Source organism: Phragmites australis, chromosome 5, assembly GCF_958298935.1.
Source record: "Phragmites australis chromosome 5, lpPhrAust1.1, whole genome shotgun sequence".
Taxonomy (NCBI): Eukaryota; Viridiplantae; Streptophyta; class Magnoliopsida; order Poales; family Poaceae; genus Phragmites; species Phragmites australis.
Window position 1 is genome coordinate 248,872 of NC_084925.1, and position 14,868 is coordinate 263,739.

The window sequence follows — 14,868 nt, forward strand, 5'->3', positions numbered from 1 at the left end:
AATGAAACATCAAATATACAATGACTTATAAATATTAGGAGGTAAAAAAAATAATTGATTGATGGTAGAGTAATACCATTGCTTTCTCTTGATCCTCTAGACAAGTCATCAATGCATTCATAGCGGTGGACTCAGGACCTAATAGAATAGAGTATGCAAATTGCAAAAGTTAGTGCTATCATAATTAAAAGAAATGAAAAAAGACTGAAATATCGAACTTCAAGTAAACTATTTACGTAACATGTCAGCATGAGATCAAGCTTGCATACACATAAGTGCTTCTACCATTTTTGGTGCAAGGCTGCTATGATGTGGACTAAGTATCCTCCCACCGGTACTAAATGCTGATTCAGATGCTACTGTGGTCACATGAATAACCATGATATCTCGAGCAATCTTTCGTAGAGTAGGAAATTTGATACCTGTATATTGCCATAAATGAATGATGTCTAGATCCATTGTTCTAGACAACAACGGCTCTTCCAAGTATAAATCCAACTCTGTGCGCACATAAGAAGATGACACATCTGGCTCCGAAGAAAGGTATTTATCAAGTATGCTATTGACTAAAATATCTCCTAAGTTCGAAGCAGCACTAGTAATAGGAGCATGGGCACCATGTGTTGTTGCAACAACCTCCATAGATTCTTGGTATTGTGCCACCAAGCTGTACAACAACTTTCTGACTTTTGCAACTTCCGTAGCTGCAACTTTTGGTCCATAAATACCATCAAAAAGAGCATTCAAGAGACGAAGTTTGTATCTAGGATCTAAAACAGTAGCAACTGCCATAAGACCATGAACATCTGACCAATATTTCTCAAACTTCAATTTCATCTTTTTTGACATTTCTTCAATGTTGGGATCATTACTAGCTCGCCATGTCTTTATAGGCAAATAAATACCACATACTTTAGGAAAAAAATATGTTAGCTGTCACATAATGAGTGCCTAACAGTAGCTCAGTTATATCAAAAACAACCTCAATCTATCACAAAACTCTCTACCAAACTTCCAATCATCACTAGTTTTACAAATAGGAGTGGATTGCTTTTCACGCTGTGCAAGACGAACAAATACTTCTTGATACTCCAATGCAGTACTAAGCATGATAAAATGGAGTTCCATCTAGTTTTACAATCTAGGGCAACTCTTTTGTTCATTTGGGAAGCCATTTTTCAAATCTTTCATGCCTTTTTGGAGTGGCTAACCAATATCCAACACTATCACGAACCCTCTCAATACCCTCAATAGTAACTGTGCCATCTTGATTTGAAGATAATTTCAATGTAGATTGCTTTAGGCCACGTCTTGCCTGACGAGACTCGCAAACCTTGAGATGGTTATGCAAGTGTGTATTACCATTTTTTGAGCTAGCTGAAAGTAATTTACTACACCAATTACATTTAGCTTTCCAATCCTACCCTATTTTTACTCTTCCATACTCCTCCCATACAACAGATTTAAGTTTTTTTTATTCCCAATAGTGACACTATCATCTATCAACACATCATTCGTACCATCACTTGGCTGTGTAGGATCTCCTATGGTGGCATTAGGATCTTGGCTAGAGGGGCAAGATGGTGCTGCCTGTGTACCAGTAGAAGCAGCAGCACCCATAGCATGTGATGAGCTTGAACCTAGAGTAGACATTTCCAATCTAATAAAAGAACAAAGATGAGCACTGTCGGTGGATGAACACCACAAGCGGGGATCCTAAGGGACCCCCTTTGAGATTCGGCTGGGGGGCTGATTTTGGATCTACCTCGTACGTAGATTTAATGCGAATGTATGAGATCTAGACGGGACGGATGATCGTCGGCTACTAGGAGTAAATACTCAAGGGATTTTAGACAGGTTCGGGCCGTACAGAGCGTAATACTCTACTCCTGTGTGTATGATATGCTATTAATGCTCTTGGAATGCCTTTCTCTGGATCTCTGTGTTACAAGGTTTTTTGTCTAAGTCTTGAGCTTCGGTCTTCAAGTTTTGGTCACTCTGAGCTTCTACCCAGCCTGTCCAAAGCTTGACTTCTATCAGCCGTCTTGCTCTCCCAAAAACTTTTCTTTCTTCGAAGTGCTCCCCCCTTTTATCCTACCGGGGGAGGCTTAGCGTGCCCAGAAAGGGGGCACAAGTTTTCGTACACCATAAATAGAAAGTAACCATCATGGGGCTACAGTTTGATGTTACAGGGGTTGAAAATGCGCCCTTTGGCCGGTCCTGTCGCCCATTACACCCAACTTTAGTAGGTGCAGGGGGGCTCACCGGGCAGCCGTCGAACATCCCCGCATGCCCGTTCGGTCAGAGCAGATCTGACACGGCAGGGGGCAGGCGATAAACCTCGAGCCTAGTGAAGACATCTCCAAGTCATTTCCTTTATGGGCCCCGTAGGGTGACATGCGATGGGACCCGTCGCATTAAATGTCCCCACGCCTCGTGTCAGGAGGTGGCAGGGACTGACGTACTCAGTACGACAGGCGTGGGGGGGAGTGGTTGAAAGTGACCGGCCACGCTCCCTCTTAAATGCAGCATCGGGTTTCCCACCGATTGACACCTCACCGTTGAGCCTTTGTGGGGTCCACCGGCAAGGGGCTGCTCGGGTCCTCGAGGAACTCTGGGTACTCAGGGACCACTGTTCATGGCCCCGGGCGCCCTCTCCCGGATTTGTCTCTTCTTGGGTCCTCGGGGAACTCTGGGTACTCGGAGACCACTGTTAATGGCCCCGAGCACCCCTCCCGGAACTGGCTCTTCTCGGGTCCTTGGGGAACTCGGGGTACTCGGGGACCACTGTTCATGGTCCCGAGCACCCCTCCCGGAACTGGCCCATGTCGGATCCTCGGGGAACTCTGGGTACTCGGGGACCACTGTTCATGGCCCCGAGCACCCCTCCCGGAACTGTCTCTTCTCGGCCCTCGGGGAGATGGCCCCTGAGGGAAGGCGCCACGTGGCATTCTGCTGTCCTGGTCTCGGGACTCGGGACCCCTGGTTCCCATGTCACCGACAAGCACCTTATTCAAACACTCAGATAGAAACTTTACCAAATTCAGCAACATATATAACATGATTACACCATGTTTTGCTATTTGAGACTTTATGAAACTGTCCCATGATGCTTATATATCAATCCTAAATAAACAAACCAGAACAATCACCATATAGCAGTAACAACCAATCTAGCATGTATATGCACTTGCAAGAGTTTGGAAATTCCAACACACGATTTGGGCAGCCACATACTGGTGGTGCCATGTAAGCAATGAGGGCACACCGTATCTACTTGTTTACTCTACCCCAAATGGTTACGTAGTGTAGGCAAATCATTGATTGTGCAGAACAACAAGGTGCGTAGCGTGAAATTATCTCTTTTGTACGTATTCCATACTTGTGCTCCTTCGTTCCACAATATTTTTAGATCTTTCACCAATGGTCTTAGGTATACATCAATATCGTTCCCAGGTTATTTCGGGCCTTGGATAAGCAGCGACATCATCAAGTGCTTCGGCTTCATACACAGCCAAGGAGGTAGGTTGTAAATACTGAGAACAACTGGTCCAATGTTGTGTCTGCTGCTCATGTTCCCAAAAGGATTCATCCCATCCGTGCTCATAGCAAACCTTATATTCCTTGTTTCTACACCAAAGTCATCGAAGATCGTGTCGATGTTTCTCCACTAGGGTGAATCGGCATGATGCCTTAGCTTTCGATCTTGCTTGCAGCCCTCCGAGTGCCAGCAAATAATTTGGCTTCTTTTCGATTCGAAAACAAATGCTCAAGACACGAAATTATAGGAGAATACCACACCACCATAGTAGGAATTCCTTTCTTCACCTCACCATCGTCTGATTGACTCTTACGCTTGTATCAAGATGCTTTGCACACTGGACATGAATGCAAGTCTGATAGATCTTTACGGTAGAGGATACAGTTGTTCGGACATGCATGTATACTTTCTACATCCATCTCCAACAGACAAAGAACCTGCTTTGCTTCGTATGTGCTTTTGGGCAGCTCATTTCCATATGGAAGCATGCTCGATAGGAGTTCTAATAGCGCTGTGAAACTCGTATCCGACCAACCATCGCTTGCTTTCAATTTAAGCAGTTCAAGCACGGATGAAAACTTTGTGTATTCCAGTTTGCATCTAGGGAACAACGGCTTCTTCGAGTCCTCGATCAAGCACATGAATTTATTAAAGTCTCTCTGAGTACTCAAGTTCACGTTTGCATCGCACAACATCTAATCCAACCTATCATCGTTGCCTGCAGCACCACACTCATCATCATCTGCACCAAATTCCTCGTCATCTTCTCTTCTTATGTCGACTTCGGGTTCTTAGATGATACCAACATCTTCATGTTATACATTCTGCTCTTTACCATGTTTGGTCCAACATGTGTAGTCCGTTTTGAAGCCCCTGATAATCAAGTGCGCTTGGATCTGTAGGGCTACGTTCTGTCTAAGAAATGACCTTTCATTTCTACAATCGTAACAAAAACAATATATAAATTCAACATCCTTCTCCAATTGATCCTCCTTAGTAGCTGCCAGAAAAGCCGTCACACCATCAAGGTACCCTTGGTTCGTACGAGAACTGTACATCCAGCCACGATCCATCTACAATGTACGAAGTAAATTAATATCAAATCAACCTAATAAAAAGAGAGCAACCAAGCTTTTTACCGAAAAAAATGGAGCTACCATACATGCATACATGAATGAACCATACAAATGACAATTATTTTGAAAATAATTAATGATTATTGTTATATTATATACATGAATACCTAAAAGTAAGGGCAATCATTAATTCAAAACTTGCCGTTAAATACTATATAGTTATTGATAATTTTATGTTTAAATACCAAAAATCCAAAATTTATTTGCAACACTAGATTAAAGCTAGTCATTTATAGTATCACATAATGAAACCTTCATCTATACTTTGAGCTTCATATATACCTAGAACAACTAATACATTCTAGATTATCATGAAAAAAAATCTAAATCTAGATGTAGATATATTTGATCTCTCAAGACTAAATTAGAATACAAATCTACAGCATCTAATGAATAGAACAAAACTATATTATTATGAAAAAATCTAGATCTAGATCTAGCTAGCTCTCCAAACCAAAATCTAGACCATCTAAAATAAAATAGAACATAATGCCTACCTTGTAGAAATAAATACCAATAAATCTCCAAGCTTTCACCGAAATCTAACATTTTTTTTTTGTCAAAATTGTCCTCTCCCTCTAAAAGCAGCGCACTGTTGTTCGGCGCCACGGCTCTGCTTTGATGTGGAGGTAGGGGATGATGTACTGTTTTAATAGTACAGACACCTTCATGTTTGGAGCCGTCTGTAATAAAGTGTCCGACCTCCCTCTGGCCATTTTCTCAGACGACTCGTATTTGAAGCCATCTGTATTAATTATACAGACGGTTCCTGTTTGGAGCTGTCTGTGATATCCTTTTTATCACAGACGACTCCAAATATGAGCGGTATGTATTAATATTACAGACGACTCCAATTTGGAGCTGTCTGTGATACTAGTTTTATTACAGACTACTCGCAATTAGAGTCATCTGTAATATTAATATAAACAGGAACCGTATATATTAAAAACGTCCTACCACTTCCGGATGGGTCCTGTCATTATCACAGACGGTTCTTGTTTAGAGTCGTCTGTGATAATCTTTGCACAGATAGCTCTATAGAATCGTCTGTATAAGGACGTCCCACTAAATCATTTCTATAGTAGTGAACACCAACGGTTGGCGAAGTTGGTGCCAACCGGGTTTTCTTTCATTTATTTTTTTGTTTCATGAAAAAGGCATCACTACCGGTTTGAAACTCGATAGTGATAGTGCTTATACTATCACCTGTCACTTATGCACTGCCGGTTTCAAAACTAACAGTGATGCCAATTTCAATGCTAATTTTGGAACCATCATTGATCAGTATTTCTATAGTGGTAGATTCTCTCATTCCATGTGAAATTACATCATCATGTTACGAATTTTGTGAATACAAATATCTATTTTATTATACTATATCCTTTTGCTTATTCGAATTACTCTATCCTGAATTGATTTTATATGTATCAAACAAACACTGTAGTTTCTAGTATGATGAATATTACATTGAAACCTTGACAGGTCAGCCAGAAGTTAGTTACTCATTTATAGCACAAGCTAGCTGAAACGACTGACTAGTAATCCTTGTCTGAAAGGTATCATCGATGAGGACAGCTGAGGTCTGGTCAGGGAAGGGGACTTGGACAGCTTGACAAGAGTTACATGAAATTAAACGAAACTTGATCATAGCTAGAGTAGTAGTGTTGGCGACCTTATTAAGTTTTCTTTATGTCAATGGTGCACTTTTGTTCAATCGATCAGTTAGTTGGACATACAGTATTGTGTTTTGATCATAGATATGTTGATCGTACTAGACAAGAATACGTCTTGCGGACGACTTAGTGCAATTAAGCGAGAGCATCTGGAATCGCGATCCTAGTAGTGGAATCCAGAATGAGCTTTTGAAGAATCGACTTTAATTATCCCAACTTTTCTGAAAGACAACAGACGCCCAGCTAGCAGATGTGATAGGTTGGGATTGGAATAATAACCGATGGAGTGGGGTGGGGTGGGGTGGGGTGGATGGGGATGCATGGGAGCGGATAAGCTAGCGAGCGCGCGGACGAGATGCCCCCTCGGCATGCATGGCATGATTGCAAGGCCTTGGCCTAGCTTATCCGCGCAACGCAAAATGATAACATCCCTATCAGCTGGCTCCGATAGATAGATGGAGTATTATTCATTTTGTTTTACAGCTTAATTAATTTGAAGTCTCAGCTAGCAGAGCCATCTATCTTTATATAATGATGATGTTTCAGTATTCATTTATTTGAGCAGCAGCAGCTGTCTATCTAGGTTGATTCCATGTGTCGCCGCATCAGCATGGCTATCCATCTGCTATATATATATATTCTCGATCGAGATCGAGAAAAAGAGGACTCAATTATTCATCTGCAGACAGCGATGGGAACTAAGAGTGAGAAGAATATGGACGCACGGACGGACGCGGCAAACCGTGCAATGTATGCATGAATGTGTCTCCCTATGCGCGCCTTTGGTCCAGCTGAGCCTGAGCATGCATGCTGCCGTACCCGGCCGGCGGCCACTTGTTCCATTCTTCCTCTTCCTCCTCCTGCACTTGCTATAAATTAATGGATGCGGATAGGAGATAGCAAAGCAACAAACGCTAGCTCCACGGCCCCCGGAGGCAATCAGGCAATGGGCTCTCTCAGAAGCAGCAGCAGCGACAAGAGGAAGGAGGATGCGATGACACCGATGGTGGACGCGGACGAGGCATGCGCCCTCCTCAGCTCTGCTACTCATCAATATCTCGATGTCAGGTACGCCTGCTAGCTCTTCTTCTTCTTCTACCTTCTCGACCAGTTAAAGCTAACTAGCTTCTTCTAGCTAGTTATACTCTCTCTATATGGGATCGATGGGAGTAGCTGTGAGTGACTATTGCTAATTGCATGCATGTTGGATCAGGATGTGGGAGGACTTTGACAAGGGCCATGTCGCCGGTGCTCGAAATGTCCCCTACTACCTCTCGGTTACCCCACACGGTACGGTTAAGAGAATTACTCACTCGCTAGGCATTCTTGCTTGCTCAGGAGAACAAACTACGTATGTAGGAGTATATAATGATCAGATCAGCTCTACTAGCTCTATTTATCAAGCCTCCACCGGATCTCATCTGACGACGACAAAGCTATCTTTTACCTGCGCCCTGCCTGCTTCTTAGATCAATAATCGGTATCAATATCATTCATTCCCTGCTGCTTGCAGGGAAGGAGAAAAATCCCCACTTTGTGGAGCAAGTAGCCGCGCTCTATGGCAAGGACGACCGCTTCATCGTGGTAATTCTCTTATAATTATTTCGCATGCATTCCTCGCGCGCTCTGATTCGATCTCGATCTCGCTCTCCCTTGCTGCAGGGTTGCCGCTCTGGCGTTCGGTCCAAGCTCGCCACTGCAGACCTTCTAAACGCGGTAATTAATATATCTACAAGTTAATCTGCCTACTGAAAAGATACGGACGATATTAGGATATATATAAGGCGTTAGGCGTACCTTCCTTCAACTGAATATATTTATGCTACTAACTAACTGTACATACGTTTGTATGCTTATTATGCAGGGCTTCAAGAATGTGACAAATCTGCAAGGTGGATACCTTTCCTTGCTACGAAGTGCAAATCAGCAGCACACAGCTTCCTCATCGGTTAATATAATTCAGGCACCCTAGCTATATGCGCGAGTAAAGAAGAAGAAGAAGCAGCAGCAGCTAGGGAGGAAATGAAATGCTGTAATTAATTAAAGAGTGAATTGTATAAAACTATAAGTATTGTGCTATTTTTATCATAAAACTATAGGTATTATGACTAGTAACATAGAACTACAAGTATTGTGCACTAATTTCACATAAAATTCACTCAAAAAATTCTCTTATGTTTCTTCAAAAATTCTAAAATTTTTTGTACGTGTTACATAATCCATGTGCAACCTATTTTAATTACATTCACATAAAAATCATGTGTAGAATTTAAACTAAAATTCTCCAAAAGACTATTTTTATAACTCATAACAATTGTTAGGGTCTCAAATAAAATCCTAATAATACGAGAAAATTTACTATTATTTTTTTCATATGGTGGGATAATTTCTAAAGTTATTTCTAACCCTAGGTTATATACTCCAAGTAATAAAACGTATGACTGAAATTAGACGCCTAAATAACTGATAACTTTGATCATTACTGTTCAAACTTTGACTCACAATATTTTTTAAAATATTTAATTAAGTAAAATAGAAAGGTATTGTTAGTTTCCCATAAAAAAATACTTTAAAACTATTACATACTCGTAGCAGTTTTTACACACACTCGAGAGAAATCAATTGGTCAAAGTCTAAATAGTATTTTTTTTCAATAAATAAAGTTTTATTAACTCTCGTCGTAACATCAAGATTATCCAACCGCATAAGATTTTACTCCTGATCTCTGCATAACCAAGATGCACGTAACCAACAAAAAATAAAAAAGTTCAACCAGAAAAGCATTACAAAGTAAAGCATAAGTGACACTCCAAATGCATGTTTATGGTGGAGGACCCTCGATATGCAGTTTAGACCGTCATCCAAACTGAGTAAAAAGCTCTCTGACCACCCGTTTCAAGTGCATGCACACTACTCACACCGACTCCCAATGCTCTTGCAGTTGCAGAACATATCACATATGGAGCCATCGTGACAAGTATACATAACCTGCAAAGAAGAAAAGTTTTTCTTTTTGTTAAAGACAATGCCATTTTTGCATAGCTATAAAGACCAACAAAAGGTAGCTAATGCCACCATTATTTTGGCTTTCTATTTTTTTTTTAACTAAGAACATGAGGCCAATTTCCAAATATATTTGGTGTACTACGCGGTGGGTACATATTCAAAGTCATCTGAATGATAAACTATGCAGATCGGGGAAAACGACAGTAAAAAAAGAGGTGCTTAGTTGTCTCATTTTCTTGACAAAAGTAACACTTCTGACTACTTGTCAATATTTTTAGATAAGTTGTCTTTAGTTAATAGAACCCCTTTTGCGTAAGTACCACAAGAAAATTCTGATTTGTAAGGGGATCTTTATTTCCACAGTCGTCTAATCATAATTGGAGTGTCACTATGTAGTAAAGCTCAATATAGTGAATTCACACAGAATTTTCCTTTCAAGTTTCCTCGGAATTCATCTTGCTCTTATGATAGATTAATATTGATAAGGCGTTGAAGTAGCTCGTTCCAAGTTATCAATGTTGGTCCTATTAAAGTCCTCCAAAATGAGATATCTGGTGAAATTTGTTGCAGTACTTTGGCAACTATGTATTGCTTATTTCATGCAGTGGTATACAAACATGTGTATTGGTCTCTTTTTGACGAGTTTCTCAGCCAGTGGTCCTCCTAGAACCAGATTTGGGATCCATCTTTTATTATAAAGGTACTAAAACTAAATACATGGTGCTTTACCTTCATCAAACCAGCCCAGAAATGAGAATCACCTGATTTCCAGTTGACTTGTGTTAGAGATTTGGAGCCAAGACATTTGTTTTGTAGTAAATCTTGTCATATTCTCTCTTCGGTTTATAGTTTATATAACCATTTGCATAGTATGGCCATATTGTGAACATCGAGGTCTTGGATTCATAAGCTACTCTGATCTTTAGGTTGGCACAGGATACTCTATTTCGCTAGGTGGTATTTTTTCTAGCTGCCGCTTTGCTAGTAGAATTTGGAGCAGAAATAGTCTAGTATCTTTAGTACCCCTCTTGTTATAAGAAAAAAAATACATCATGTGTGTGTGAAGGCTACTAAGAACTGAGTTGAGTAGTATAAGTCTACCACCAGAGGACATATGCTTGCTCATCTAGCTACCCAGTCTCTTTTCAAACAATTCCTAGACCCCTTTCCAATATGAATTCTTGAGCTTTCAATAATGGATCAGAATTCCCAGATAGCGCATCAAAAGTTAGCCCGTCATGCATCCAAATAGTTTGGTGTATTGGTTCGTATTTTTTCTGGGCTGAGCCAAAACAGAATAGCTCGTTTTTGTAAAGGTTGATCTTTATGCCAGAAATAGTTCAAAGGCGTAGAGCAAAGGCTTCATATTCTTTGCTTTTTCTAGATCATGTTCCATAAAGAGTAAAATGCCATTGATATGTTGAAGAATAGATAAATCATCATCAACGATGTGTGGCACTAGTCCATCAGTTTGCCCTTCTCTTTTTGCTCTCCCAATGAGTAATGCTAATATGTTAGTAACAATATTGAATATGATCAGAGAGAGCGGGTCCCCTTAGCATAGGTCCTTTTTAGTTTGGAAGTACGTACCATTGTTATCATTGACTTTGACCACCACACTACCCCTTGAGATGAATGTCCCCACCCACGAGCACCACTTAGGTGAGAAGCCTTTCATTGGGAGGGTCTGTAATAAAAAAAGTAAGCATTTTAAAAGTCAATTTTAGGTAATACCATATCATCTTTTTACGATGGAGTTTATGAATCATCTCATGTAGGATGACAACCCCTTCTAGTATATTTCTTCCGCGCATAAATGCTATCTAAGTGGGTTAAATTATTCAATCCGCTACACCTTTTATGCGGTTTGTAGCTACTTTTGTGAATATCTTGAAGCTGACATTTAGCATGCATATGGGCCTATACTTTTGGATGCGACAAGCTTCTTTGATCTAGGGAGTAGCATAATCACACTGAAGTTAATGCTATGAATCAATAGGGTTCCAGAGTGCAATTCATGGAATAGCATCATCAAATCATCTTTGATGATATCCCAAAATATTTGGTAAAACTCTACAGGGCTAGGAGCCTTATTGTGTTTCATTCGAACATTGCATCTTGCACTTCCCTTTTAGTGATTCAATCAGTGAGAAGTGGTTAACCCTAGGTAGACTGGAAATATCTTTATAGTATTTTGTAATATAATGTAATCTTTGATTTGTGCCTCCCCTTCAATTGTGCCTTCATCCTGTTCTAAGCAGAAAAATATGTTTTTTCCTGTGTTTTCCATTTGCAATCAAATGGAAGTATCTCGTATTATTGTTGCCATAGAGGACATGGTTGATTTTAGCTCTTTGATACCATTTTAACTACTCTTCACATAGAAGTTTAACCAGCTTTTCATTAGCCTAGTTTTTAGGTTGATTTTAGAGTCTGTCAAATCTCGTATTTCGAATGTTTTGTCAAGGTTATCTATGATTTTCAAGAGTTCTTTTTGTCGGACCCCTCCTTTGGGTTACCTTGTGTAACTCATACCAATTCCTAGATCAGTAGCTGGTACACACATATTTCCGATATAAGTAGATATTATAGGCATATATCAATTAAAGTGTGATATTAGGGAACAATACAGAGTTCATTACACTAAAAGTCCGTAGGCATAATTAAACAAAGCTTCACAGCACAACGAAAATGACGCAAAAGCGATCCAAGCCCTACAGGCAGCTTGAGTGTGGATGAAACCCATCTTTTCTATTCTTCATCTTCACATTCGATGAAGTTAGCCTCTGGATCATCTAAATCCACATATAGCAAGAGTGAGTACATAAGGTACTCAGCAAGCCCTACCTCAAAGGGAGACATTAGATGCATAAAGGTAGATCAAATATAGGCTGTAGAGTCTTTAGGTTTTGCAGAAAGCTAGTTTTCGATGCAAGATTCAATTCGCAAATACTATCTTAAAATATCGTTGAGGGAAACACATAAGTTGAGTTTATGGGGTTGTTGGCCCTGGGGGAGATATTTCCATCCCGCCAGTTCGCACACTTCTTTTGTCGGTGGACACACAATTTGGGATACTTCAGGCACATAGCTAACACTTTTTGAAAACACGGGCACACTACCCACTCACACGCCAAGCAGGTACTCACGCTGGAAGCTAATCATTGTGATCGAACCATTGCATTTCCTTGACCGAGGACACGGCTATCTGGATAGATTTAACACTCAATAAAAGTTGTACACTTTACCCATAAGATATGCACTGACTCCAATCTTAACAATTGGTGGAACTATCATAATGAGACACAACGTCCTTACAACATAGCCACAATATCCCCTCACGGAACACTAAGATATTAAGGGCCTTAGAATATTCATGGGAAGGACCACTTAGCAATCCCAAGACTCTAACATAGCCTTAACAACATCACCAGCCAGACCTTGGGTTACGCACTGCCCAAGTCTTCTCCTGGTCCCTGTTGCCACTACTGGCCTCTGAGTGGATACCAAACTAAGTTGAAGGGGTTGTGTCAAATCCTGCCTATTTATGTCATGTAGTTGTACGCTTGAATACTAGGTAGGATGTCGCAGCAAACCGGTCCTTATACGATAAAGGCAAGTGTCTCCCAGCAAGAACACCACAAAGACGAACCTTGCTATAAGGTAATCCCCACCTTTGTGGGGTACCTTACTCACCCTCGTCAGAAACACACTAGAGTTTCTATGAACACATCTTACACACACCAAGCACACAACACTTCATACTTTTTCAAAAGGCATGATTAACATATGAAATTATCCCAATTCTTTTATTTGAGCAAATCAATCCTAAGCATGCTAGTAAACAAGCATTCATCCAAATAATCATTAATGTTGGGGACCTTCTAGGGTTTCAACAGAATATAGGTGACAATAAGGCATGGCATAAATAAGCTAGGTCATAACTACATTAGCATTATTTTAAAAAAATTACAGTTATTAACTTAAGCATGTGTATCCATATAATAAAAATAATGGCTCTACGGGTTGTGTTTGAAAATAATGCCAATATGCAATGGTTTGGAACATTGTGTTATATCAAGTGGAAGAGGTAATCACTTAATTTGTATTAATAATTTTGTAAGAAATAGAATTGTAATTGCAAAATTAATACGATCGTTAATTCAACTGCATGTTATAGGGAATGCTCGAAGCAAACACATTGAACATTGCATAATATTCCAGAAAAACAGTGTCTCGAATGCATATTTACATGATGTAAATATAATACAGTGCAATACATTTAAAACCAGAGGGTTTAAATATAAAATGACAATTCACTGTATATTTTTTAACGCAATTAAACAAAAAACACGGGGTGTTTTTTTTTTGTAAAAATGCCATTGGTTGCTGCCGGCCGAATGGGCCAAGGCAAGCTGGACTGAGGCCCATCAGGCCTTTAGAGGCCCATTTGGCCTGGGGGACCACCCCATATAAAAGGGAATGGGGGGGGGGGGGTTAGGGTTTGCACCCCACCCTCCTCGTTGCGTAGGCAGCCGCCCACAAGAAAAATCATCGCTGCTGGTTGGCCGGCATGGTTGGCCACCGTCAGGCAGACCGAGCCGCCGCTGGATGACCGGCATGTGTGCGGGCATGCCGTCGCCACCATGCAGGCCGCCAACTTGGTTGGTAGCAGCGGGAGGAAGCGGGGGCGTTGGCTGATGTCCGTCGTCGGATGGGGCCGATGCGCAGAGGGAGGCGGCGGGATTGCCAGTCGTGTGCACCGCCGCCCTTGGGCTTGTGAGCCACCGAAGTGGAGAGAGAGGGGCGGGCCGCCACTGGTTGGGCGGAGCCCCGCCTCGGAGGAATGCGGGTGGTCGCCGCCGGTGCTGGGCGGTGCGGGGAGCCACCACCAGGAGGGTGAGTTGCCGCTGGGTGGAGGTTGGGCGTTGCCAGAACGGGTTGGACGCCGCCTAGGGCAGGCTACCGCTGAGCCTGATGCCAGATCCGTCGACATGCACCACCGGAGGACAGGCACGCCGAAGGGTGGCCATGGTAGCCGCCTGAGGGCGGTTGCAACATCGCCTGGTGCCGTTGAGGGCAGATCTCCACGTGAGAGTGGAGATGGCGCCACTAGAGAACGGGTGTGGCCGGAACGAGCCGGTCGTCGTTGATGCGCGGGTGCCACTGGCGTGCGGTGTTCTCCTTTTTTTTTCTTCTGTGTGCGAGTCCGACTGATTAACTGAGCACAGTGTCTCGGTTGCCCAACCCAAGAGGAGGTCGCCGCTGGAGGGCGAAGGGTGGAGTGCCGGAAGATGATGGCAAAACAGCGCCGTGTGCCGTCGGCTCCGCCAGATCTACGCCTTTGGGATGTCGATTGCCGCTCGCTGCCGCGTTCATCAGAGGAGGCCGTTTGGGCGTCGAATGCATCGGCGAGGATGGAGATGGGCAGAAAGGTGCAGCTGTAGCTGCACTGATGGTGTCGACGATGGCAACGGGATGGCATCGCTTTGTTCTGGTCGTCGCTTTCGTG

At 42.0% G+C, this 14,868-nt stretch overlaps 1 protein-coding gene across 1 annotated transcript; it reads left to right on the forward strand.

Moving 5' to 3' along the window:
• Positions 1–7,063: 7,063 nt before the first annotated feature.
• On the forward strand, positions 7,064–8,461 carry LOC133918169 (thiosulfate sulfurtransferase 16, chloroplastic-like). Its single transcript, XM_062361907.1, has 5 exons — positions 7,064–7,418; positions 7,564–7,640; positions 7,864–7,934; positions 8,013–8,066; positions 8,215–8,461. Exons 1-5 carry the CDS (start codon positions 7,234–7,236, stop codon positions 8,320–8,322), a joined length of 495 nt encoding a protein of 164 aa, XP_062217891.1. The 5' UTR covers positions 7,064–7,233; the 3' UTR covers positions 8,323–8,461.
• The last annotated feature ends 6,407 nt before the right edge of the window (positions 8,462–14,868 follow it).